Source organism: Oryctolagus cuniculus, chromosome 6, assembly GCF_964237555.1.
Source record: "Oryctolagus cuniculus chromosome 6, mOryCun1.1, whole genome shotgun sequence".
Taxonomy (NCBI): Eukaryota; Metazoa; Chordata; class Mammalia; order Lagomorpha; family Leporidae; genus Oryctolagus; species Oryctolagus cuniculus.
The window spans coordinates 64,133,069-64,160,615 of record NC_091437.1 but is presented as its reverse complement, the minus strand read 5'-3'; the positions used below and the strand labels follow the sequence as shown (position 1 = coordinate 64,160,615).

At 40.2% G+C, this 27,547-nt stretch overlaps 1 protein-coding gene across 14 annotated transcripts; it reads left to right on the top strand.

Annotated features, from left to right (window-relative positions):
• CLK4 (CDC like kinase 4) lies at positions 1-26,365 on the top strand. Of its 14 annotated transcripts, XM_008255490.4 has the most exons (16): positions 42-155; positions 1,349-1,575; positions 7,711-7,871; positions 9,017-9,084; positions 11,572-11,630; positions 12,624-12,846; positions 13,966-14,056; positions 14,443-14,509; positions 17,121-17,237; positions 17,324-17,490; positions 17,694-17,788; positions 18,775-18,904; positions 20,917-20,999; positions 24,600-24,679; positions 25,661-25,751; positions 25,837-26,365. In XM_008255490.4, the coding sequence occupies exons 3-16, from the start codon at positions 7,748-7,750 to the stop codon at positions 25,975-25,977; spliced, it is 1,536 nt and encodes a 511-aa protein (XP_008253712.2). In that variant the 5' UTR covers positions 42-155; positions 1,349-1,575; positions 7,711-7,747; the 3' UTR covers positions 25,978-26,365. The 14 variants fall into 14 exon arrangements, with proteins under 14 accessions (XP_008253713.3, XP_051699658.2, XP_008253715.2 ...); XM_008255491.4 differs by lacking the exon at positions 1,349-1,575 and having other exon boundaries at positions 1-155; XM_070076484.1 differs by lacking the exons at positions 42-155; positions 1,349-1,575; positions 9,017-9,084 and adding exons at positions 2,940-3,136; positions 15,097-15,257.
• Positions 26,366-27,547: the final 1,182 nt, after the last annotated feature.

Sequence of the window (27,547 nt, the reverse complement as noted above, 5' to 3'; positions counted from 1 at the left end):
CAAGGCACTGCCACTTTCAATGACCTTGATGTGGGACCCATTGTTTCATCATGGGAGCCTTCAATGATACATCACCTTTCAAAGTGGTCTTTAAAGACAAACTCAATCTTGCTGAAAGATGGACTCAGCAAGTTTTCCTCAAATGATCAAGTAAAGTGAGTTGCTTTGTACCTTGTTGTAGGAATTGAAGCACACAGCACAACAGCTTAAACACAAGAGCTTTGGAACAAGCAAGGCCTGGGTTTGAATTCTATTTCTGGTACTTTGCTAACTCATCAAGGGCAAGTAACCAACCATTGCCTTCTATTCTTTTGTTTGTTTTTTCTCATAATGATTGCCTTTTAGGTTGTTTGAGTTCCTAAATGAGATCATGTATATAAAGTGGTTAACATATAATGAATAGTTAATTTATAGCTAGAAATAACCAAAAGATCTAATGAAATATATGTTGGAAATATTAGTATGTAGTATTTTATTATAGAGGTTATAACTTCATGAAGGTTTGTCACACTGTGGTACAGGTTACTCTGTAGATAAGCTTTTGTTAAACTTAATTTATGCCATTAAGACCTTTTCTGGGAACTCTGCTTTTATAGATCAGAGTTTTCTATGGCTGAACTTAAACACGTACAACACAGTGGGACTATTCCCCTGGGTGTTCATCAAAGCTATGATTTTCTTTGTAAAGACTTTAGGTTTTCTTGAACATACCTGTTCTTGTTTATAGAGGAGGCTACTGTATGAGGTCATGTTTGTAGTGTGTATAGAGGATCTCTGAAATTTGGATAGACCTTTCCATGAAGTCTCCAGACCAAAGGAGTTCACTTGCCAATAACAGAAAGGGGTGGGGCTGCCATGGAAGTATCAAGCTAACTGACAGGAGGATCCTGAACCTAAATGTCTACCTTTCACTCAACCACTTTGGAACTTAAACCAACAGTGAAACAGCCAAACAGCTGATGAGGTCTGGGCATTAGGATCTTCTGCCTGCCTCCCAACGAGGCATACAGCCAGGCAGTGAGCAATCAGGCACTCTTTCATGGAGCTGCTAGGAAGTTCTGTCTCACTAGTACACACTTCCAAACACTCGACTTTTTGGTGGCACAACTTAAAATACTTCTAATTACTCTAGAACAAGATAGCAGGGATGATAAAGCAAAGTCCACTGTTTGGGTAACTGTTTCTCTGCAGGTGGCTGTTCCACATGGCTGCTTTTTAACCCTGTATTGCTGGTTAAGCAGAACTGTGTGCTATCCTGACTACTCTCCCAAAGATCAGGGGAAGGTCTTAGGCACCAGCTTGAATGTATGTGGTCTGCTGTAATTTGACCCTCGCTTTTTCTTGCAAGAATGCCCCGTCTGCAGCTCAACATTCCACCTGATCAACTGTAGAACCAGTACATTTCACTCTGGGCAGAACGGGTTGGCACCCCCGGGAGGCTCCAGGCCCACCAGCGTGCCAACGACTCAAGAACCTCACCTCTAAGTGGAGTAGTTAAGGTTAGGAAAAAGGATGGTAACTGATAATGGTGCTGGTTGGCATCTTGCGATCCTTCAAGGTGGAATCTAAGTAGTGGTAAGTTTGGCTTCCTATTTTCCGATGTTTTTTCAACTTCCCTTCTTCATTTTTTTTTTAAGATTTTTCTTTATTTGAGAAGTAGAGTTACAGACAGAGAGAATGGTCTTCCATCTGCTGGTTAATTCACCAATGGCTACAGCGGCTGGATCAGGGCAGACCAGAAGCCAGGAGCTTCTTCCGGGTCTCCCACATGGATGCCGGGGCTCAAGCACTTGGGCCATCTTCCACAGCCTTCTCAGGCCATAGCAGAGAGCTGGATCGGAAAAGGAGAAGCTGGGACACACCGGTGCCCATATGGTGGAAGCTTGGCCTACCACACCACAGTGCTGCTCCCGTTTCTTCACTTCTTAAAACGGAATCAGTCTCCAGGAGCCTTCATCTTTCCAACCTTGCTTTCGTGGGGTTTATCCCAATTTACCTTACACAGTCAAAATGGGCGGCACGATTTTCTACACGCTAGATAGCTAAAGGTCTCATAATGCCCCTGCGTGCTGCAGGCTAACACCCACAGCAGTTCAATCCCGCACTCCCAATTCCGAAGTTTTAGTCTGAACATAGAAGCCCCTCGAGGGTCCCTGGAAGTCACCAGACCTCAGACCTCCCCAGCACTGGGCACCACCAGCCTCTCACTCCCTTGCTGACACCTCACTCTCTGTTCTCCCCCTCTGCTGATCATTCTGTCCCACTCATTTCCCCCCAACCCTTAGAAGTGTCCCCCGGGGTTCAGTCTTCTCCCGCTACACGCTCACACTGGAGAACCCTCTGTGGGATTTTCGGAACCACAGAATCCGTATGTCCCTTAATACACCTGCTAGCTCGCAGACGCGCCTCTGCCTGATGGAAAACCCACAAGATGAAGAAGCGGGCACTCTCCCCAGGGAAACTGGGGAAGGAGGCAGGGATCTTAACAGGAAGAGCCTTGGCAGGGGCCTTAATTGGGACCTCCCTATTTTTTGTTTTAGCCTTCTGACTGGCAGCACAGGCCTCCAAAGAGCCAAGCCCTCTTGAGCGTGTGTTCCCAGACATTCCGTGATTATAGGAATCCGTTTTGGACTGGCAGCCCTAGCTGGCTGGCACAGGAGGAGGTTGGGGCTCATCCGTGGAGCGTTGGTTCAGCCTGGAGTTGAGGTCTCCGGGGTGCGGGGCGGCCTCCATGAAACGCAGAGCAGGAAATGGGTCCTGACAGGCTCTGCCTAGGCTCCCCGCACTCGGGATAATCCCCCTGTCGGCAGCCGACCCGTGACACCAGCTGAACGGTTCCCCCCAGGTGGCTCCAACCCGCTCCTTTGGGAACAACCCGCAGGCAGACGCAAGCGCAGGCGCAGTGTGCAGGGCCAGGCCCCGCCCCCGATGCCCCGCCCCGTACGCTGAGCGGCGGGAGCGCGCGGCTCTGTCACGCAGGCGCGTTCGCATGGCGTAGGTGGTGCGAGAGGCCGCCGGGGGATGGTAGGGCGACAGCGCTGCCGCCATTTTGCGGGGTGTTTGTCGCAGCAGCTGGAGCGGGAAGACGGCGTTTTGGCGACATTTCTCGACCGCAGGGCCTTTTGGTTTTGCGAAGGTAAGCTTCCGGAAAGGGTTTGCTGGGCTGGTTGTCTCTTTAATCCCTGAGGTCTCAGAGACAGGTGTCGAAGAAACGACCTGGTTTGGGGCCGCGGCGACGGGGCACGGACTTGGGGGCTCCTGCGGGTTGCTGCTCCGCTGCTCGCCTTGGCACCTAAAGTTGCCCGGGCGATGCAGTTCTGCCTACGACTCTGCCCTGGGGGCCTTGGGCGCTCATCCCAGCGCCCTGGCCCACCCTTGATGGTTTTAACCCTGCCGGGCCCGGACGACAAGCGAGCGCGAGGACCCACCGGAGCCCCTTGGAGGGCAGTCCCCGGCTTGTGAGCCGTCCCGGAGCGTGGCCTCGGGCGTCTGTAGCGTTTGAGGGGTTTCTAGAGGCAAGCCACTGCCTGGGAGTGTGCCAGACACCCTGGCCAGATGCCCGGGGGCGCGGAGAGGGCGTCGGAGCCGCTGCAAGTCCAGGTGGTGGGAGCCAGCAGGTGCTGCGGAGAGGTGGCAGCGCGGGCAGGTGCTTTCTCTGTGCGGTCCCTGGTTGCTTAAGGGGCCCACAGAGGCGTTTAGAAAACCGCCCTGCAGGCAGTGGGCCAGCCACAGGGCTGCCCCTGTGAGGGCTCCCCGAACCTGCCCAGTTCCTGTTTCCGCTTGACAGGGTCGTCTTAGAGCCCCGCAACCCTAGCTTCTAACCTGCTTGGGTGTTTTTAAGCTAAGTATAGAGCGTGGAGTTGGCAGGTATTACAAGGCCTTAAAGCAACAGTGGGAGAATCAGGTTTCTAACAGGGGTATATACACTGGGATCCACTGTGTGTGTTGAAAGATACCAGTCATTCCAGCAGGTGGGCTCGTCGTTAATTAGAGGCAGTGTGATAATTCCAGGTAGTTTTTTTTCTCTGGTACGCGAAGGAACTTTGCCTGTGGAAGGAAGGTGAGCCCGAGACTACTCTCTTTGCCTTAGCAGCTGAGAAATCATCTCAATATAGGGGAGCCGGATGTTGGGAAACGGAATTTTTAACAGCTGAATTAAATTCTAAGCAGTGAACGTGATTAGAGGGAGAGCTTGAGTTCTCACAAGGAGCTCATCATTTTAATGTCTGCGTATTAGATAATTGGAGAATGCTGTCTTGTTAGATGTGAGTTGGTTGTGGCAGGCTGATAGCTAAACTGTTGTGTTGACACTGCTAAAGCAGGCACATTGGGTACTTCAAAAAGTTTGTGGAAGTTGCATATTATGAAAAGAGCTGCGTAGATTTCAAAAAGCACCTTTTGTACCAAAATAAACAATCTTTTAGTTTACTGCTTCCACAAACTTTTTGAAATACCGTAGTATGCCTTGTGAAAATTGCATCATAATGCATGGTCACTAATGATAGCTCTTAATCATGTAAGTTGTAATTTTGCTTGTTGTCTTTTAAGAATGTTTAACCAAGCTGAGTTTCTCATGCAGTTAAATACAGTTTTAGTAATTGACGAAACTGGTCAGAAGAATCCCATTAGAAATAGTTTTTTAAAATGGCTTTTTGGAAGAAACTTCGATTTTTGGCCTTCTGCTTCAAGTATGTTTATAGTGTTACTTATTTCACTTTCTCATGTTGAAATGACTATTTATTATCAAACCTGAATGCTCAATCACTACCTTCCAGTGAGAAGTTTAAAAAGAGTTTTAGGTCTTTTGATTTTTTTTTTTAAGATTTATTTATTTTGAAAGAGGGAAAGACAGCTTCCATCCATTGATCCACTCCCCCCGTTGGCTGCAAAGGCTAGGACTGGGCCAGGAGGACACTGGAGCCAGGAGCTTCTTCTGGGCCTCCCACATGGGTGGCAGGGGCCCAAATACTTGGACTATCTTCTGCTGCTTTTCTTAGCCCATTAGCAGGGAACTGGATGGAACTGGAGCAACTAGGACGCAAACTGGCACTCATACGGAATGCTGGCTACACCACAGTGCCGATCCCAGATCTTAGGATTTTATTCAACTTAAGCAATGTCTTCTGTTCCTTTTTCATGTAAGCAAAAAGAGAAGCCACATTAAGAGAAGGATGCCTGATGGGCATAAGATTATACTCTGCAAGAGAAGTGAGTTACTAGATCTGAGCTTTTGTAACTGCAGGCTCTGATGGTATCCACTTTTCTTAGGAAATACCTCCCAGTAGAATTGAAATCTACTAATTGAGGTTAACTAAATTAGTTTTGCTCCATTTTACTTTTTTCAGGTCTTGGCTGAATGGTGAAAACAATCATCTTTTTCCCACTTTAACTCTATTTAGCAGAGTTGGAATCTCACTGTTAAAAATGTTATTGCTTTAGGGCAGATGCACAGCTATTAGGCCACCCAATCAGGACATGTTCACCCTGTCTCTCAGTGCCTGATTTCACTCCTTGCTCGGCTCCCAGTTCCAGTGTTCATGTTAAGGCACACCCTGGAAGGCAGCAGGTGATGGCTCAAGTAGTTGGGTCCCTGCCACTTATGTAAAGACCCAGACTGAATTTTAGCTCCAGTCTTCAGCTTAGCCCAGCCCAGCCCAGGCCGTTCAGGCATTTGGGTAGAGAACCATGCTTTTTGAATAAAATACATAATTTTTTAAGCTGCTTTGAAACAATTATGATGGTGTGAGGCAGATAGGAGTTAAATTGTTTGAGCACAGATAGTGAGCCTATAAGGAACTTAGGCTATGCATTGGAGGTTGTAGATGAAGTCAGGGACCTGTCAGTATTATCATTTGGTTTCACTGTTACCAGGCATCTTTTGTATCTTCCTGAGTTGGTTTCCATATCTGTAACAAATAGATTTTTTTAAGAGTATTTATATGAAAGGCAGAGTTAGAGAGGCAGACAGATCTTTCATCTGCTGGTTCTGGCACTAGGGCCATCTCCTGCCTTTCCTGATGCTTTATCAGATGAGACTCCAGCATGCATATGGTTTGCTGGCCTCCCAGGTGACAGCTTAACATGTTGTGCCCCAATGCTGCCAACCCCGCCCCACTAGGTTTTAATTTTAAGAAAAACTGCAGGATGATTTAAAATAAACTTGGATACAGAAAATGAGTTCATAAAGGCACCTTTTTATTGCCTTTTCGTTTCTCTGTTGGATACTGTATTCTATATACCTCCTATATTGCTTTGGAGTCAATATATTGTCCTATATTGCTTAGAGTCATTCTAAGCAATATAGGACAGCTTCTTAAATTAGAATCATTCTGAGATTTAACAGTGAGGAATTCTGAAGAGTGGGAAATCACATCAGTTTAAATAGAAAATCAGTGATAAATAGGAAAATAACAATAAAAATAAAATCCAGAGGTTATTCATTTCTAACCAGATAGTGTTGTCTGCTAAAGACTCTAAATCTGTGCCGGTGCCATGGCTCACTAGGCTAATCCTCCGCCTTGCGGCGCCAGCACACCAGGTTCTAGTCCCGGTTGGGGCGCCGGATTCTGTCCCGGTTGCCCCTCTTCCAGGCCAGCTCTCTGCTGTGGCCAGGGAGTGCAGTGGAGGATGGCCCAAGTACTTGGGCCCTGCACCCCATGGGAGACCAGGATAAGTACCTGGCTCCTGCCATCGGATCAGCGTGGTGCGCTGGCCGCAGCGCGCCAGCCGCAGCGGCCATTGTGGGGTGAACCAACGGCAAAGGAAGACCTTTCTGTCTGTCTCTCTCTCTCACTGTCCACTCTGCCTGTCAAAAAAATTAAAACAAAGGCTCTAAATCTGAACTATATTTTAAAGATATCTCTCGATTTATTTTCTTGCAAAGTCAGAGAAATTCCATTTGCTGGTTCACTCCCCATGTGACTGCAACGGCCAATACTGGGTCAGGCTGAAGTCAGGAATTTCATCCAGGTCTCCATGCTTGGGCCATCCTTTTCCCAGGCTATTAGCAAAGAGCTGCATTGGAAGCAACCCATATGGGAGGCTGGCATCACAAGCGGCAATATTTTCTGCTGTGCCACAATGCCAGCCCCTGTGAACATTTTTATTTGTCCCTTTATTTTGGAAAGTTTTGCTGTGAACAATACTTTTTTTTTTTTTTTTTTTAATTGAAAAGCAGAACCACAGACAGACATTTTTGTTCTGTTGTTTTCACATGCCAAATGCTTGAGACAACCAGGGCTGGGCCAGTCTGAAGCCAGGAGCCAAGAACTTCATCTGGGTGGGTGGCAGGGGCCCAAGTAATTGGACCTCCCAGGGTGCCTATTAGCAGGAAGCTGGATTGGAAGGAGAGGCAGAACTGAATCCCAGCACTCTGATACAGGATGCAGAGGTCAAAAGAGGTGCCCATCCCCTTCCTTTTTTTAATTTTTAAAACATCAGTTCACAAGCGCTAAGCTAAGAATTTGTCCTGCATATAAACAGAAGAGCAGAAGGAAAATGTATTAAGGTCTCACACTGTCATATATTATTTACTATTAGACCTGTGGTACTCAACAGTCATCAGATACAAAGATGGTATAGTGCCCTGTGTCTTGGGAAACATAACCTAAAAAGATTTTAGAACTTGTGTTTACATTGAAATAATGTATAATATTTGCTAAACATACCCATCTATAGCCTTTACAACTTGCTTTTCATTTCTTTTAACAGATGCGGCATTCCAAACGAACTCACTGCCCTGATTGGGATGGCAGAGAAAGCTGGGGACATGAAAGCTACAGTGGAAGTCACAAACGGAAGAGGAGGTCTCACAGCAGCACACAAGAGAACAGGCATTGTAAACCACATCACCAGTTTAAAGAATCTGATTGGTAAATTGCTCTTGAACTAGTAGTGTTTTAGTACTAATAGTTTTAATGATTTGTCATTTGCTCATGTAGCTTTTCATTTGTCAAATTGTCTTATAATTTGGTAAATAAATATTTATTCACCCAGAAAGTATTTATTTTTTAAAAAGATTTATGTATTTATTTGAAAGGGGAGAGACAGCTTTCATCTACTGGTTCATTCTCCAAATGCCTACAGACAGCCAGGGGTTGGCCAAAAACTCCATCCTGCTGTCCTGTGTGGTTGACAGGAACCCCACCCAAGCACTTGGACCATCTGCTGCTTCCTAGATGCATTAGCAGGAAACTGAGTCAGAAGTATGGAATAGCCAAGACTCAAACCAGGCTTGCCAAGATGGAATCTGGAGTACCTGGTGGCAGTTTAAACTTCTGTACTGTAATACTAACCCCTAAGAAAATACTAATTTGAGTTCCTGTTGTAGGCTGAACTGTATAGTTGAGGCTACAGGTATGAATTAAACAGAGTTCCTGTCCTCATGTATCTTTAGGAGTGTTGGGAGACAATTGATCAGTAAGTGAATGTAAGAGAGATTAAGTAACATTGAGTCCCAGCTGGCAGTTAAGTAGTTGAGGACATGAGGCACACAGAGAAGTTAAGTAATAATGGTAATAGAATGCCCAGTGACTGCCCATCCTTGTATGTAGGAGGGAGATGTATTTGTTTGGTTGCCTGTTAAGCATTTCACAGAGGAGAATATCAGGGAGAGGAGTTGATCCAGATGAATAAAGCAGCATATGTGTTATTCAGGAATGTCAAAATACATTGGGATTGGTTACTTGTATTATGTTGAATAATTACATTTATAGAATAAGACTAATGGGTATGTTTCTTTGGGATATTTAGACATGTTCTTTATTTTAAAAACGTTTGTATAGGCAGTAGCTAATAATTTAGGAAAGGGCCTCAATAAAAATTTCTAGTAGCATGTGTCCTATTTTATGGTATTATGGTATAAAGTTTGGTGGTAATATATACAATTTATATAGAAAAGAATCTTGAAGTTCTACGTAATTAAAGGCTAGGTCACTTGCGTTTCTTTCACTGTCTTCCATTAATCTCCTGTTCTCATTTGTTTTCTTGGTTCTATGTTTTCTCCTTGTTTGTACAGATATTCCGTTGGGACTGTTTACCAGATTGCTTTCTAAATTAGCCAGCTGGGGTTACTTTAAAAAAACAGTATGTAATTTTTTTCCTTCTCCATGCTAAAGAGATTTTTTTCTCCTGAACAGGGAGCTTGTTTATGGGCAGTACAGACTGATTGTGCTTCCTCAGACATTGTTACATAAGAGGAAGAGGGAGGGTTTATGGCAACACTTCAATGACAAGAGAGTAGCATACAGTATACTGTAAAAAAAACTGTATCTCATTACTAATCAGTACAAATGTGTCCTGCTTTATAGTACTCTGTGGTAAAATTTGAAGGCAATACATTTATATAGAATTTAAGGAATCTTAAAATTCTTCAAGGTTTAACAACATAGCACTATTACTCATGGGTTATTTATCTTATATGTAGAAAGGAAGTGACTTGAGTGAACTGTTGATTGATGTTCATAGCTGGCTACATAAAAACAATACTGAGTCCAGTTAACCATCATGCCAATACTTTTTCTTTAACATTGATACGAAACATCTTTCGTAGTATTGCTCACCGTAATCCAGTCTATCCTAATAATTTTAAGTTAAAAACTTTACAGAGCTTTTTATAAAATTACAGGAAAATGAAAACTGCAGAGAAGTATAAAGAAGGTAACTTGACTAGGATGCTAGTGCCCTGCTATTTTAATATAAATTATTTCTAATCTTGAAATTTCTTTGTATACAAGTTTTTGCTTTATTTCCTGAAAATAAATTTTAAGAAGAGGTATTTTCAGGTTAAAGGGTATGAAAGGTTAGAGGGTTCTTGCAACATGTTTACTTTTCTTTTTCTAGGAAGCTTGTATCAAATTATACTTCTGCAACTTCTAATGCTTCTTCATGCTCTCAGCAGGCCAAGGATAGTCTTTTGTTTTAATGGGAACTTTTAAATTTCTTGTGAGTTTGTCCGCTCATGTATTAATAGACCACTCAAACTTTTTTTCTTAATCTGTTTTTCTTTTAAAATTTCTTACCAATTTAGAAGATTTTGTTATTGCATGTTAATTATTTCGCCATATATATTGCAAAGTTTTTCTGATTTATCTTTTTGTAGTAGCCTGTGAATTGGTCTCTCTTCCTAATTAACCCATTTTTCATATAGTTGGAAGAGTTATGTTGCTGTAAACACTACATTTAAAAAAAGATACTCAAACTTTACTGTGGATAAGAATCATGCCTACCAGATTTACCAAATATAGATTAATGATTTAGACTAGTGAGTGCGACCTGGGGCCCAGGGCTCTGATTTTTAATAAGAACTCCGTAGTTGATGTTGATAAAGAGACCTCCTTTGAGAAACATTCCTTAGCCTTGCCCATACACTGTGTATTTGTCTGTATTCCCCTGGGTGAACATCATTCTTGCTGGAATTGTCTGTTTACTGCTTCCTGAATAATACATAGACAAATCCATCTCTAAACCATTGTTGGTAAAAGTGCTATAAGAATGTAAGATGGTAATATTCCAATCTTCTCCCCTGGAATTTCTGGCACTTTCCAGTTGGTCCAAATCCTGGGTTCCCTGTAAGATACAAATCTGTTGCCATATTTTTTTTATCAATTCTACTTTGACTGTTTTAAGCAAATTGAGTTCTTGCCCTTCTAAACACTCATATGCAACTTTTCAACATTTCCTTTGTTACTGAATTCTATTTTTGTAGTAGTAATCTCAAATTGTTCATTTGTTGGCAAGGACTTTGCCTTATATAATTTTTTTTTTTTTTACTCCCACAGGACCTGTGTGGAAATAAAAATAAATGCCCATACACTCATCATTCTTGGCTATTTTGAAAGGTCATGGTGAAATATTCACTGGGCATTCAGTGACTATTTTTAAAAATTAAATTAGTGTTTACCCCTTCTGCCCCGCCCACTGCCTACATAATTCTATGGACTGTAATTTCTAAGGTGTGGTCCTTGGTTATTATAGATTGAAGCGAGGTCTTCATCCTCTTAGTTTAATCTATGTTGTATTATATCACTGCATGTTTTGTTATTCTCTAAATTGTTTTGGATTATCAGCAGCTTTAATTTCACATACTATTCTAGCTAAAATTATTGGTGTTTTTTCTGATAGAAAGATTTTGGACTTTTATGGGAAAATTGCCATAGAGAATTAGACAGGATGCCACTAGGAGTATTGTAATTTTTAGCCTGTTAGAAAAGTATTGTGACTTTTCTCTCTGACAGTTCGAAGCCAGCTGATCAGATCCCTGATCAAGACCCACTATCCTGATTTGTTTCTCCAACAGACAGAACTTATATCTGATGCTAGGAAAAGAAAAGGGAAGTTACTGCCTCTCTCTAGCCTGGATTTGATGCCAGTCCTGTTGATTAGTAGTTTGAGGGATGTTTCTTTCCTTTATTTCTGCCTAAGCCAGCCCCTTGGGAAAAAGAATGACAGCTCATTCTGGGAAAAGAAAGAGGGTTGATGAGGGCAATGTAGTCAACATCTGTCACTCCGTTGCTTGTCAGGATTATTCTAGCCAATTTCTCTGACTGGGCAGGTGTCCCCTCTCTCCCTCAGTGCTCCATGTGCATCCCTCTTGAAGCTTCGCACTCTGTTGAAGAGGACATTCATCCCAGGTAGAGAGGGGGCTGGGAAACTGGGCCAATTGAATTTGTGTCCTTTCTTTCCATCAGATTAAGGCAATTAAACTGTGACCATTGAGTTCCTAAGGTCTGTGACTTCTGAAATTCCTTGCAAAGTTTTGTTTATGCAATTTTTGTTTCTATAGTTTTTATCAGATTACTCAGTTATAATGTATTTCTCTGGCAGGAATGACAAGAGGTTAGAAATACATAGAGAAGTAGGGTAGTAGGTGTTTTGTAATTTAGGCAGGCAATTACAGGATCCCTTTCTCATCTGAAGGAGATCTGTTTCAGCAGTCCTGATAAGTGCTATGTTGCCTGTTCCTCAAATGGGAATAGCAGAGGGCTAGGAATGTAGAGAGAAGACCAGACAGGATAGGTGATATATATAGTAAAATTGACGTGTATCATGAAAGTTAGGAAATACCTCAGTTTTTGTAGCTTATGTGCTCTGCAACCATGGCAGATCATTTAGGGATCTTAATGTTGTCATTGGTGAAATGAAAGGGCTGGAATACACTAAGACTCTGATACACCTTTCATGAAAGAGTTCACTGCATGCCAGGGATATCTAAAATGCACTTGTACTAAAAGAGAAAGGCGTCCTGTTTTTCTTGCCCCTGATTGTACAGGAAAGCCAGCTTGGTTACAGATATATTGTGAGTTCTAAAAGAGCAGTTGTGAATTTTTGGTTTTGGCTTTGTCTGGAGTGTATTAGGAGTACTTACTAAATATAATAAATTAATGATTTGAATTAGGCTTTGTTCCTTGGTGTGAAGTGCTTGACAACAGTCTATATAATGGGGAAATAAGGCTTATTTGCTTATTGGCTAAAAGTACATTATTTTTTAAACTCTGTAAGATAAGTATAAATTCTAACTCATCACTTTGAATTATTTTAAAAAAAAATTCCTGAGAGAATGTTTTTTTGGACCATATTTTTCTAGAATGAGGAGAGTAATTTGAAATCCTTTAATGTATTTGCAGTCATTATTTAGAAGCAAGGTCCTTGAATGAGAGAGATTATCGGGACCGGAGGTACATAGATGAATACAGAAATGACTACTGTGAAGGATATGTTCCTAGACATTATCACAGAGACATTGAAAGCGGTTATCACATCCACTGCAGCAAATCTTCAGTCCGAAGCAGGAGAAGCAGTCCTAAAAGGAAGCATAATAGACACTGTTCAAGTCATCAGTCACGTTCGGTATGATTCAGTTTGTTTTTATTTTGAGTGGATTCTTATATATGTGTAAGAGCTCTTAATGAGCCAATAGGTTTCTAAAATTTCTTCCTATAATACTATTTGGATGTGTGTGTGTATATATATATATATATAAATTTATATTACTTGAATCCTTAAAGGAAGAAACTACCAAATGCTCATAGCTGATCTGTGTATTTATTAGCTAGTCTTCATTTGCCTGTATTTACTCAAACTCTGCAGACCAGATCATGAGTTTGTTGATTTTAATTATGAAATATTTTATTTTAGCATTTGTAATTTATTCTGATGAAAAACGAAGCACCCATCTGTCATCTTAAACATTTTTTTTCTTACTTTGAAAGAAACCCCATTCCTGATACTTGGGAACAAATATGGAAAGTTGCACTGTTGGATACTTAAATGTTGCGAACTGTACAGTGTGGTTCCCTAGCACAGTGCATCCTTGTCTGCAGCTAATTCTGTTGAAATGGGTGCTGAATAAGTAAATGTATTATATACAAAAAGCCTGCCTTTGTTTACACTCAGACATCTTCACTTGTGTGATCCATGAACTCTGAGTTGTTTTTCTCCCAAAGTTTTCTTTAGTAGAATTTTTATTAAATTGAACATGAATTGAAATTAACTAGCCTTTGTTTTCCCCTTTTATTTTAATCATGTATATTTTAAAATATTGCTAAATAAGAATTTCAACTAATTTTGACATTTTAAAACATTTTTCTGACAAACTAGACATCTCGATTCACAGCATATGCTATTTATAACAAGAGATTAGTAAATCATGACATTGCATTCTTTAAATTTTGGACTTCAATTAAATCAGTATTTTAAAGAGACAATTGTGTTGTTTTTTTCTATTGCCACTTTAAGTATCTTATCTGAAAATCTGTTCCTTGCCATGTTTTTCTTCTGTAACATAAACTGTGCCCTGTGAATTTCTGGGGACTGAATTTGAAATTGCTCCTGCCAACTGTTCGTGGCCTGGTGCTTATCTGAATGCCTGAATATCTCCCCGCTGAATGAATTGCGTATTCTGCCCTGAATTCACTCTGATATATTGATTGGCTGGACGATCTTGGTGCTGCCCACTTGCCGTTCCAGAAGAGCCACCGAAGGAAAAGATCCAGGAGTATAGAGGATGATGAGGAGGGTCACCTGATCTGTCAAAGTGGAGACGTTCTAAGAGCAAGATGTATAGAATATTTTTCAACACTTTTTAAACTTTGCAGACAGAATAATCTTTTAAAGAATAGTTTGTCAGCGGGGGGCTAAAGAACTCTTCATTGCTTTTTTTGTTTTGTTTTTTGTGGGTTTGTTTGTTTTTTTGTATTTCTTCTTTTCTGTAGAATTTAAATATTTCTACCTAAAGTTCCAAAATAATCAATGGAATTTGAGATTAGAGCAAGAAATTTAGCTCTAATTGTTTTTGTAGCAGCTGAAAATAATTTGAGTGCTGAAACTTTAATTATGCTTTGCTAGAGATCATTTGAAAATATTCCACACTTAAGCATTCATTGTTTGACTAACTGATAATTTACATTCGGACACTTACACCTCTTTTCCCCCTTCTCACTTCAGATGAAATCGTGGACACTTTGGGTGAAGGGGCCTTTGGCAAAGTTGTAGAGTGCATTGATCATGGCATGTAAGTCTATTTTTGTTTTTAGTTTTTTATCCTGAAATTTTTGCTGGAGAAGGGCTCGTAATTTAGATGAGATACATTTTAAATGGTACTTGGGTGTTTTCCTGGAAGATAAAAATAATATTTCTTGACCTCTGTATGCTTTATTTGCTATGAGAGTGGATCTTGATAAGGGGTGTTGATAGACTTCTGTCAGATGGAATTCATTGAAATTAAAGTGGATGTTCATTGAAGGAATTTCCCAGAACTGGAGCCTCGGCCTCTACAAGAAATTTCAGTTGCTTTTGGATTGCAGAGATAATGCAAATCTGGTCTTGTATGTTAGAGTTTAGCTCCCCAAATTATAAAGAAGTTATATTAATTAAGGCGTACAGAATAAAATTTAATTTTTTTAAAAAGATTTTACTTATGTATTTGAGAGGTAGAGTTACAGAGAGGGAGAGACAGAGAAAGGTGTTCCATCTGCTGTTTTACTCTGCAAATGGCCGCAACAGCTGGAGCTGGGCCAATCCGGAGCCAGGAGCTTCTTCTGGGTCTCCCACGTGGGTTCAGGGCCAGAGCACTTGGGCCATCTTCTGCTGCTTTCCCAGGCCATCAGCAGAGCTTTGGATCAGAAGAGGAGCAACTGGGACCCGAACCAGCACCCTATGGGATGCCGGCACTGCAGGCAGAGGCTTAGCCTACTACACCACAGCACTGGGCCCAAAATTCTGCTCCAGGACTTAAATTCTGTGGCTTGCAAACTTTTTTTGTAAGTGAACCTCTTAATTGAATGAAACTGCCTATTTCTAAAATGACATCTGAGCTTTTTCAACATAAAATGGTTGGAAAATATATGATTTCCAGCTTATTGTAAGAAGTAATATTTTAAAAGCACAAAATTTCTCTCTAAGTTTATTTAAGGGACTCTTAAACATCGTGGCAGCGTCATACCTGTCGTCATGCATGAACAAACTTCCTGAACATATACTTAGCAGTGTTTTTTTATTCTTGAACTTATTTTCATTTCACTTTCCATAAAGAATGCTACCCTAAATTCTCAATTTTGCTCTTGCTTTCTGCAACAAAAATGTGGCTGTAAATTGAATTTTAAAATATTTTTACACTCACAGAAAAGTTGCTAAAATAGTTGAAAGAATACTCCTGTGCCCTTTACTTATATTTCCCAAATGTTAACATTTCACAGTATTTGTGTTTTCTGTATTCATGTCATGTTTTTAGATTTTGCTAGCTGATCTGTAGCTCTTACTCAGATTTCACCACTTGTCTCATTAATGTCCCCAATTGGCTGCAATGGCCGGAGCTGTGCCGATCCAGGGCCAGGAGCTTCATCCAGGTCTTCACACGTGGGTGCAGGGGCCCAAGGACTTAGGCCATCTTCTACTGCTTTCCCAGGCCATAGCAGAGCTGGATCAGAAGTAGAGCAGCCGGGACTTGAATTGGCGCCCATAAGGGATGCCAGCACTGCAGGTGGTGGCTTTACCCGCTATGCCACAGCACCAACCCCGAATACATCTTGCTAATACTAATAACAAGTATTTAGTGGGTCAAGTTTTCTCTTTTGTACAGTGGAATGGCAATAGTGAAAAGGCTTGAATGCTGACAGTTCAGGTTTAGAAATGAGGACAAAAGGAAGTTGATTTAAAATTGATTTCCTCAAAATTGTTGGTGGCTTTATATTTTTAGGAAGTATGCCCACAGATGTCCCAATGCAAAGCCCACTGCCCTACGTTGTTAGTGGTTTCTGCACATGTGCATCTAGGAATATGCTAAGCATTTTCCTGAGTTCATGATTTATAGATGGTGTCATCTTTGCTTGGATGTTCCATTTGCCTCCCAATCTGACAATCTCAGTAGCTGTCTTCAAAGACTCAGTTCTGTGTCCTCCCTTTTGTGAAACAGTCTTAAGTTGTTCATGTATATGTCTTTTCCATTAGACTCAGGTATTTAGGGACAAGCTCTCTCTTTCCATCACTAACATGTAGGCACTGTCACAGAGTAGGTCTATCCTTATGGATGAATGAATGCTTTCAGTAGGAGCTTTTTTTTTTTTTTTAATTTTTATTTATTTGAAATACAGAGTTACAGAGAGAGGTAGAGATAGAGATCTTCCATCTGCTGGTTCACTCCCCAAATGGCCACAATAGCCGGAGCTGAGCCAATCCAAAGTCAGGAGCCAGGAGCTTCTTCCAGGTCTCCTACATAGACGCAGGGGCCCAAGGACGGAGGCGACAGCAGAGAGCTGGATTGGAAGTAGAACGGCCAGGACTAGAACATGCCGGCACTTCAGAATGGAACTTTACTGCTGCACCACAGTGCTGGCCCCCAGGCTTATATTTTTTTTAACTTTTGCATAAAATCCAGATACATTTAAAAATCTGGGGACAAACATTAAATTTCATAAGTATTAATGAATTCATTGTTCCCTATAAAATATATTTTGTCAAAACGTTTTGAAAAGAAGTTATGTGACATTTGGTACAATATGCTCTGAAGATCATTGTAGAAATATTAGCATGGAGAGAAACTGGTAACTGTAATTATAATTCAGAGGATGCATGGCTTGAATCTACTCCTATACATATACCATATTCATCTTAATTTTGTTTTTAAGGGATGGCATACATGTAGCAGTGAAAATTGTAAAAAATGTAGGTCGTTACCGTGAAGCAGCTCGTTCAGAAATCCAAGTACTGGAGCATTTAAATAGTACTGATCCCAATAGCGTCTTGTAAGTATAAATTTGAACTATGAGCCATCATATTACACGAAATAATCAGAATGCTGTGAACTGAAGTATTATTTTGATCTTTTTAGCCGATGTGTCCAGATGCTAGAATGGTTTGATCATCATGGTCATGTTTGTATCGTGTTTGAACTGCTTGGCCTCAGTACCTATGATTTCATTAAAGAAAATAGCTTTCTGCCATTTCAAATTGACCACATCAGGCAGATGGCCTATCAGATCTGCCAGTCAATCAACTGTAAGTATACTTGATAAGTCTTTAAACACCAGAAAATTTTGAAGTATACATTACCAAAAAAAAAGTATCAAAACATTGTCACTGCACAAACACATATTAGAGATAAAGATGAAACTTGCTAACCCTGTGTTCACTGCCAGTCCTCCCTCAGTACAAATTTGCAAGTAAAGCTAATACTGTCTTTTTGGGTTTTTTTTTTTTAGTTTTGCATCATAATAAATTAACTCATACAGATTTGAAGCCTGAAAATATCTTATTTGTGAAGTCTGACTATGTAGTCAAATATAATTCTAAAATGGTAAGCTAAAGACTTGTTTTCATTTTGGTTGCCAAAAATAACAGTTTTGTGCAGACATTTGTTGTAGTTAAGGCATGGGGAACAGCTGACTGGGGGCCGTATAAGACCTGTGGAATCTGCCAAAGCAACCTTGCATGTGATACTCAAAATTTATTAAGTTTATATAGCAGGCTAATTTTTCTTTTAAAAGTTTATTTATTTGAAAGGCAGAATTACAGAAAGGCAGAGAGAGAGAGAAAGAGACCCAAGAACTTGGGCCATCTTCTACTGCTTTCCAGCCATAGCAGAGAGCTGGATCGGAAGTGGCAGCCAGGACTCAAACCAGGGCCCACATGGGATTCCAGCACTACAGGCAGCGGCTTTACCCAATACACCACTGTGCCAGCCCCAGAGGCTAATTTTTAAGTTAATAATTTTGTATGGTCCACAAATTATGTTATAAATATCCAGACAAGTTTCCCCACCCTTGGCATAGTGATTAAGATGCTACTTGGGATGCTGTCATCCCACGTCAGAGTACCTGGGTCTGAGTCCTAGCTCTGCTCCCAGTTCCAGCCTCCTGCTAATGCACACAGGAAGGTGATGACTCAGGTAGTTGCATCCATGTCCTTGGCATCCATGCAGGAGACCTGGATTGAGTTCTGGCTCCTCACTACTGCCTCACCTAGCCCCAGCTCTTGCTGGCTTGTGGGGTATAGTGAACAAACACATAAGAGATGTCTGTCTCTCTACCTTTTTATAGGTAAATAAAAGTTTAAAAACAAAAAACAAGTTAGTGATCCATGGGTGAATCATTTCATTTCTGAGCCTCATTATGTTCTCATGTTTTTGTTTTGTTTTTAAGCTTTATTATATCTTCATGTTTAACCATGAACGCCCTTGCCTTTCTCAAAGGCTATGTTAGCCATCGGGAAGTTAATATACAAGCCTTTTGGGTAGTGACACTGTAATCAGGTTTCATGATAATCAACTGTATATCTCTCTAGAAACGCGATGAACGCACACTGAAAAACACAGATATCAAAGTTGTTGACTTTGGTAGTGCAACATATGATGATGAGCATCACAGTACTTTGGTATCCACACGGCACTACAGAGCTCCAGAGGTCATTTTGGGTCAGTAGACACCAGATTTCTGATACTGTATCTGAAGGGATTTTTGTTCTTTATTCTTCACTGCTTCTGTTCTTGGAGGGTGGGATGGGTCATGGATAGAACAGTCTTAGCAGTGTACAGAGAACATTTTCTGTTTTCATAAAAATGCTATAAATTATTTTTCTTAAGTAAAACAAATGCAATATCATTGGTGAGCAATCTTCCAGGTGGTCATTTTTAATGAATTCATCTTAAATTATCATAAACATCTAGATAGTAGATGAGTAGAGATTAAGAGGAGAAGAAAGAGAACTTAGAGTAAAAGGAGAGCCTCTTGATGTGAGAAAGGTTGGAAAAGAAAAGGAGTTAAGGTTCAGAAGTTTGAAATAACAGCAGACTCAGTAAGGCAGTGTATTGCCTTTACATGTGAAAATTTAAAAGCTAGAGATCAGATCATGTTAATAGGGCAGAGGATTCAGAGATGTGGTTGGAGGCCTGGTGACAATGGGAGAAGACATTGAGAGTTCCAAAAGTGGCCAGGCAACATATAGTTGATAGAAGTATGAAACTGGAGACATTACCTTGAGGTAATTGGAAGATTAGCAAGATCCTTGCAGAGTTAGGTTAGGAAGGAAGATGTAGTCAGGTGCTGCGTTGAGGAGTATGGTTGGTCTTAATATTAAGTCTTAGATGTTGAACCAAACAGGTAAGGTTGGGAAAGGGTTGTCAAAATTAGTACCTAAAGTCCCATGTCCTTGGATTGCTTACATATGGTCTTGAAGGGTTTATTTTGACATGTTGTATATATTTGTTTTCAAATGTATGAATTATTAATAACTTAAGCCTATGCCAGAATTATGTACGTATTATTAGAGCTCTGGATAAATTTCATGTTGAAATAGTAAAATATTGTAGCCTTTTGCGTTAAAAAAAAAATGAATGATGTAGAATTCCAAAGGCAGAAGCACTGGCTCATCCAAGAATAGGATGATGTGGAATGGTGTGCTGCAGCAAGTTAGTCACTTGGAGGAAAAGCTAGACTGGGAAATTGGAATGAAGAAGAAATCTTTACCTGAGTGAGGTCCAAGCTCTGTAGTCTTTATATGTGTTACTGTAAATAGAAACCCTGTTCCACTGTTACCCATTTGTTCAAATGATAGGCACTGTGGGGGTTAAATGACTGAATCATAGTCGAGGCCTTTGAAGGTACGGTCTCTTCCTATATCCTTAACCTTAGCAGCGTTACTGGAAGTAACTTACATGTCTCTTAAACTAGCTTTTTCATATATATGAGTATTACAGTTTTGCTGAATATTTGCCAAACATCTGTCTGGTTTGTCCTGTCTTCTTTCCAATTAAGTATAGGCTTAAAAAGGTTTGATGTTTTATTTCCTGAGTAGCATTGCCATTGACAGTTCTGAAGGAGCAAGTTTATATGATCGTGGGTAGATGGGGGAAACACAGATAGAGATGCTATTTGAACTTCAGTATCTCTAAATCTCTGCTCATAGGTAAAATTGTTTTATTTATAATCCCCAAGTTTTTACATAATTTATGTAAAATAATAGTGTTTCTTTTAATAGAAGAAAGAACCTCAACGCATGAAGCTGGTGATAATTGCTAAGGGCTAGATAATTACATTCTGAGGATAACTATAGTCCGTGATTGTATGACAAAATATAAAAATTCCTGGCTCAGCCGTGTTTCAGTGGCAATGCCCCCTGTTGATTAGCAGTTCAGAGACTGTGGAATATTTGCACAAATTGGTAAAGTTGACAAATGTTTGCTAGCCACTCCCTTATTTTATATAAAATTCCCCCATATTGGTTAAAATAACAATTTTCATACCAGCATATGGACTCTGAGAACATACTGAATAACATTTGCTATAAAACTAAAAATGTAAACCATGAATTTTCTGTCCTTCTCTCCCAAATGGACTAGGTAAGAGCATCATATGGAGAAGAATTTAGGATGCTTTGATAATTAGAAATTGTTGCATAGTAAAAATGTTTGTATTTGTTTTTAAATAGCTTTAGGTTGGTCTCAGCCTTGCGATGTGTGGAGCATAGGTTGCATTCTTATTGAATATTACCTTGGGTTCACAGTCTTTCAGGTATGTATCTAGTAAATTTTTTAATAATCATAATTAATTTTAAATGTTAATGGCATGTTACAGTGTGCTTCCATATTGGAAAGTTGACATAGACCATTATTCTTGAGGTTAAAATTTATGTGTGAAAGTAATTATCCTTGCATTAAGCCACAGGAATTAAATACTAATACTGAATGGTCATAGGTCAGTTTTGTATCTGATTGGTGATTAGATCATTTATGGTTTGTGTTATCTCATGTTTCCATTTTTTTCATTATAGAGCTCTATCATGAATTTGCACTAGTGTCAGTACGGCCATTGGAATTTTTTAAAAATATCTTTTATTTGAGAGGCAAACAGAGAGCTCCCATTTGCTGATTCACTCCTAAGATGCCTGCAATAGCTGAAAGCTGAGCTGGGGCTGAAGCTGGGAGCAGAGAATACAATGCAGGACTTCCATGTGGGTGGCAGGAACAGTTTCTTGAACCATCACTGCTTCCCAGGGTTTGCATTGGAGAAAAGCTTTGGAGTTGGCAATGGGAGCCAGACATTCTGATGTGGGTGGGATATGGGTATTCTAATGCTATGCTGAATGTCTACTGCCCTGGGTTTAATTCACTTAAGATTATGTGCACTGACAGTATGACCATGAGCAAGTCACTCCTTTTTATAAAAGAATTTAAGAGGAGCCAGCATTGTGGCATAGTGGGTGAGGACACTGCCTACAGTACCAGCATCCCATGTGGGCACCGGTTCTAGTCCTGGCTGCTCCACTTCCGATCCAGCTCTCTGCTGTGGCCTGGGAAAGCAGTACAGGATGGGCCAAGGCCTTGGCCCCTGCACCGGTGTGGCAGACCCAGATCCGCACAGCTCCAGCTATTGCAGTCAGTTGGGAAGTGAACCAGTGGATGGAAGACCTCTCTGTATGGCTCTGACTTTCAAATAAAATAAATTTTTTTAAAAAAAGTTTAAGTATTACGTATTTATGATGTCTTAGGCATTTCTAAGTACTACATGTGTAAAGATGGGAAGATAACGCATCTGTCCTCAAGGAAGTCATAAAAGACATGGAGAGGCAGGCACCACGGCTGAATAGACTAATCCTCCACCTGCAGCGCCAGCACACTGGGGTCTAGTCCCGGTCGGGGCACCAGACTCTGTCCCGGTTGCTCTTCCTGTCCAGCTGTCTGCTGTGGCCCCCAGAGTGCAGTGGAGGATGGCCCAAGTCCTTGGGCCCTGCACCCGCACGGGAGACCAGGAGAGGCACCTGGCTCCTGGCTTCGGATCAGCGCGGTGCACCGGCCACAGCGCGCCAGACGCAGCGCGCTAGCCGCAGCGGCCATTGTGGGGTGAACCAACGGAAAAGGAAGACCTTTCTCTCTTTCTCTCTCTCACTGTCCACTCTGCCTGTCAAAAAAAAAAAAAAAAAAAAAAGACATGGAGAAATTATTAGAATATGGTGTGGTTTTTACTATATGGAACGATTTTGTATAAAGTGCAGGAGTTCAAGAGAATTTAAGCCAATGCTAAAAGGAAATATAGTCATTTGAAACTGGAATGTGATGGGCATGTAAGGGGAAGGTCCACAGAGGAGTCAAGGAACATAGTATTGTTATCAGAGTGTCTTAAGCAAATGGGAAAATGATTACAGTGGGACTAATTTGTAAATGACCTGTATGCTCTGGTATAGCTTTATCCTAGAAGTCAGTGTTTCCAGATGCAGACTGATCCAAAGTGAAAATGACTTTGTAGAATTGCCATTCTAACTTTTATTTAAAGAACATGCTCCTGCTTTTTTCACATTAGAATGTGTGTTTTTCTGAAATGCTAGTAATGATTGGTGGTGATTGTTCTTTCAAAATAATTGCAGAAACCTAGTTTGGTTTCCAGTTTATTTCCTATAGTTTTACTTTCGCCTGAAAGAATGTAACATTGAAGAATGTTTAGTAGGTATGTGGAATGGGCAGGGTGTTGTATTGACCTGTCTTGCTTTGTTTTGAGGAGAAGGGTTTTTAGGTGCTCACTCAGTACTGTACTGATTGGTTTGAACTTCTGGCAGTGCAAGGGAACACAAACAGTGATGATTAGAGCATGAGTGCTTGCGGGACACCTCATCAGACATCCGTTTCTGGCTAATGTAAAGATCCCATTGAAAAGTACTCAAAAGTTGATAGACACGTTTAATGTCTAGAACCATAGTTATCCATTTTGGGAGATGGTATCTAGTTTTGTGGTGTGAGATGCAGGGTCAACAAAAAATTAAAAGTTCCTGTTTGCTTCCTTCTGATGTACATAAAACAGGTGCTTCAAATGACTGCACTCACAGATCACTTTCAGATCTCAAATGGCAATTGGTAACATTAATTTGAGATGTTTATATTTTATTTCTAACTTGAAAATATCATTAAACTAAGAAACATTTTAAAAATGTGGAGATAGTATTAATTTATTCTTGTGATGAATTCGTAGCATTTTAAAGAAGGCAATGTACTCTGCACAGTGTGTGATGGATTTTAAAAGCATTAAGCATAGCTTCTGTTCTCCAGAACAGCGATTGGCAAACTGGCCCATGGTGAATCTTGCCTAATGCCTGTTTGGGGGGGAAATAAAAAGTGAGACAGAGACCATTTGGGACCAGCCAAGCCTAAAATGCTTGCTCTCTGGCTCTTCACAGAGAGTTTGCCAGCCTGTGCTCTGGAGGCATATCATTTTGGCTGTAAATGTAATAGTCTTCTCTCTCGGCTTTAGCCAAACCTCTGTCTGTGTATAGTTTAAGAATTTGAGCTTTGTCTTGGGTTTATAGCTCAGCTTTCTACATTTATGAGCTATATGTTGGAGCTCTGGTATCGTAATCTCTTTGAAACCCATATTCGCACCTACCAAACTTAGAATTGTTAGGAGAATTATTGGGACTGTATTTTTATTGCCTGGAATTAGTAAATGTTAGTAGGTGGGCAGTTTGGTGGCTAATAGAAGTTAATTTTGTTTAAGTAGCTGATTAAATGAAGAGGATGTATTTTTCTGGTAATCTTCCTCAGTCATTCTTCAGTTAAACAGTGCAGAAAATACAAATAAAGAAGGAAACTGTTCAGTTTTACATTAAACAAGGTACTTGTCAATCACTATGCAGAACCTTTCTGGTCCGTCTCAGAGACATTAATTTTACTGTTTTTGCACCAGATGATGCAGCTTATTCAGTATTGTTGCATCTTTGCAGTATTGTATAATGTAGATTGTCTGTTTTAAAAGATTTATTTATTTATTTATTTGAAAGGTGGAATTACAGAGAGAGATCTTCCATCTGCTGGTTTACTCCCCAAATGGTTGCAACGGCCAGGGTTGGGCCAGGCTGAAGCCAGGAGCTTTATCCAGGTCTCCCATTATGGGTGCAGGGCCCCAAGCACTTGGGCTATCTTCCAAAGCTTTCCCAGGCATATTAGCATCAGAAGTGGAACAGCCAGGACTCAAACTGTTGTCCATACAGGATACCAGCTCTGCAGGTGGTGGCTTAAACCTGCTGTGCCACCGTGCTGACCTCAGCACTATTCTCTTATATTCTCTTTTCATGTGTGTGAGGAGAAATGGAGAGTGTACTAAATTTCTTTTTCTTGTGATTTTTAGACTCATGATAGTAAAGAGCACCTGGCAATGATGGAACGAATATTAGGACCCATACCAACACACATGATTCAGAAAACAAGGTAAGTTTTAAAGTTAAAGTCCTTCATTGGATACGTGCAGTGGTTATATTCAAACTACAGAAAATCTAACTTTGTTATATGGCCTAAGGACTTCAGATTTTGAATTTTTTTTTTCCCCTGTACTTGTGAGAACTTCCAACTGCACCTTCCTCCCCCACCCCTTTTATGTCGTTTTAAAAAAATTATTTGGAAGGCAGAGTTACACACAGAGAAAGGGAGAGACAAAGATCTTCCATCTGCTAATTCACTCCCCAAATGGCTACAAAAGGCTGGGCTGGACTAGACGAAGCCAGGAGCTTCTTCCAGGTCCCCCATGTGGGTGGCAGGGGCCCAAGAGCGTAGGCTATCTTCTGCCACTTTCCCAGGCATATTAGCGGGGAGCTGGATTGGAAGTGGAACAGCCGGACACAAACTGGCATCCATATAGGATGCCAGTGTCACAGGTAGCAGCTTTAACTGCTACACCACAATGCTAGCCCCTAAAAGTCATGTTTTTAACTCTACAGTTAACCTTTGCATGAATGTTTTCTTATGTTGAGCTAAAAATAATACATATGTATTTTGTAGTCCTGTCAATCTGTGAATTCCATGCTGTTACTAACTAGCTGTGTGCCTTTGGTCAAGTTACTGCAGTAGATTCCACCACAGAAGTTTCCCAGTGGTTATTTAAAGATTTCCTAGCCCATTTGAGATCTAGTGAAGTCAGAATTTACAGAAATGGATCCAGGAGCCTCTACTTTTAAAGCTGGCATTTTCCACATATGGTATTTGGGAACAGCTTAGTTGAGATATTAAAACCTCACTGGGTAGAAGATAAAGTGTAAAGCATCATACCTGATTGTTGCTGAGACTAGAAGATTGTATGTACATGTATATGTCTGCCCATTTGGAAGGTGATGTTTGTTTCCATACTCTGTTGGGTGCATGGTAAAGATGTGGATCTTTTGTTATTTTATTGATTCAGACTTCCTTTTCCTGTAGAAAACGCAAGTATTTTCACCATAACCAGCTAGATTGGGATGAACACAGTTCTGCTGGTAGATATGTTAGGAGACGCTGCAAACCATTAAAGGTAAAATAAAAAAATTAAAAGTTAAGAATAAAAACATGTGTTAACTGTTACTAATGCATTTTAAACAAAAATGTTTCCCCTCCAGGAATTTATGCTTTGTCATGATGAAGAACATGAGAAACTATTTGACCTGGTTCGAAGAATGTTAGAATATGATCCAACCAAAAGAATTACCTTGGATGAAGCATTGCAGCATCCTTTCTTTGACTTATTAAAAAAGAAATGAAATGAAAATCAGTGGTCTTACTATATGCTTCTCTAGAAGAGATTACTTAAGACTGTGTCAGTCAGCTAAACATTCTAATATTTTTGTAAACATTAAATTATTTTGTACAGTTAAGTGTAAATACTGTATGTTTTGTATCAATAACATAATTATCTTGTTAAGCAAGTATGGTCTTGATAATGAAATATGAAAGTTAAAATTAATTTTCCTTTCTGAGATTAATTACCATTTTTAAAGACCTTTGGTATATCCTTTGTGTCTAGTGATAAATGTGATTGATCATGTCTTTTGTAAATGGACCTCAACTCTGAAGTGATTTTTTTTTTTTTGAGTAAAAGGAAATGTTAACTACTTTATATTCTTAAATGAATGTTCTTTATATACCTCAGAACTTTTGTTAACTGAGTTTTTTCTGTAATTGAGGGTAGTAAGTATTAGTAACTCTAGAGAGGCAGATACTGGAAACCAAAGCCCATAGAAAATGTTTAGTCTTAATGAGTTGTAAGTACTGGGTTCTGTTTCAAGTGGGTGATGTCAGTGGGCATACATAAACACATTCATGGAAAGGAATCCAGGTGTTGTACATTATGACAGGCTATTAATAAAAACCACAACAAACACACTTCACACAAGTCTGACTGGAAAATCACTTTGGAAATCATTTTCCAAGGGTTGTTTAGTGAGTGACAGACATAAAAATAGGAATTTTGATGACTGATATTTTAGTTTTTAATGCCAAGTCTTGAGGAGTCTTAAAATTGTCCAATGTCTGTTCTTTTATCAAATAGAAATACTTAACCTCAGCCTATGAAAATTGAGACTATTAGAGAAAATTATATTTGTGTGAAGTCTTACTGGGGGAAAAAAAGAAGGATTTGATTAGAAGACGTTTTAGGAAGGCTCTACAGAAATGTCTAGAACTTAATTGGTTGAATGCTAGAAACTTTTTGCTTATAAGTATTACTAGTTGTCACTTAAGTACATGGTAAATGTTAATTTAGTGAAAGAAAAGTTATACTATTCAGTCAAATAGAAATATTTTTCATCATAGAATTCATAATTGATTATTCAGATACAAGTTATTTTTAACCAGAAATTTCCCTGTCCTTATAAGTTACACAAACATTTGAGTTTTATGTATGTCTGTACTTTAAGCAGAAAATACATAGAAATTTTTTTTTTAAGATTTATGTATTTATTTGAGAGGCAGAGAAGAGAGATATCTTCCATCTGCTGGTTCATTCCCTAGACGGCTGCAACAGTCAGGGCTGGGCCAGGCTGGAGCCAGGAGCTGCTTCTGGGTCTCCCAGGTAGGTTCAAGTGTCTAAGTACTGCTGCTTCCCCAGGCACGCTAGCAAGGATTGAATCAGAAGTGGAGTGGCCAGGACTTGAACCATTGCCCATATGGGATGCTAGCACTGCAGCTAGCTCCAGAACTCTCCTATATGACTGAATTCCCTGTGTTAACTGGGAGCAGCATTATCAGTAGAGTAAAGCTGTGTTTGTAGAGTTCACCAAGTATTTAGGAAAACTAAAATGAATTTTACCACAGAGCCACTGCATAAATTCT

Excerpts from the sequence above, each read along its gene's own strand:
- CLK4 (XM_008255491.4), top strand. The coding sequence starts at position 64 with ATGATACATCACCTTTCAAAGTGGTCTTTAAAGACAAACTCAATCTTG. Across the intron at positions 7,872-9,016 it reads CAGTTTAAAGAATCTGATTG|ATATTCCGTTGGGACTGTTT; the intron begins GTAAATTGCTCT and ends TTGTTTGTACAG. Across the intron at positions 17,789-18,774 it reads TCAAATATAATTCTAAAATG|AAACGCGATGAACGCACACT; the intron begins GTAAGCTAAAGA and ends ATATCTCTCTAG.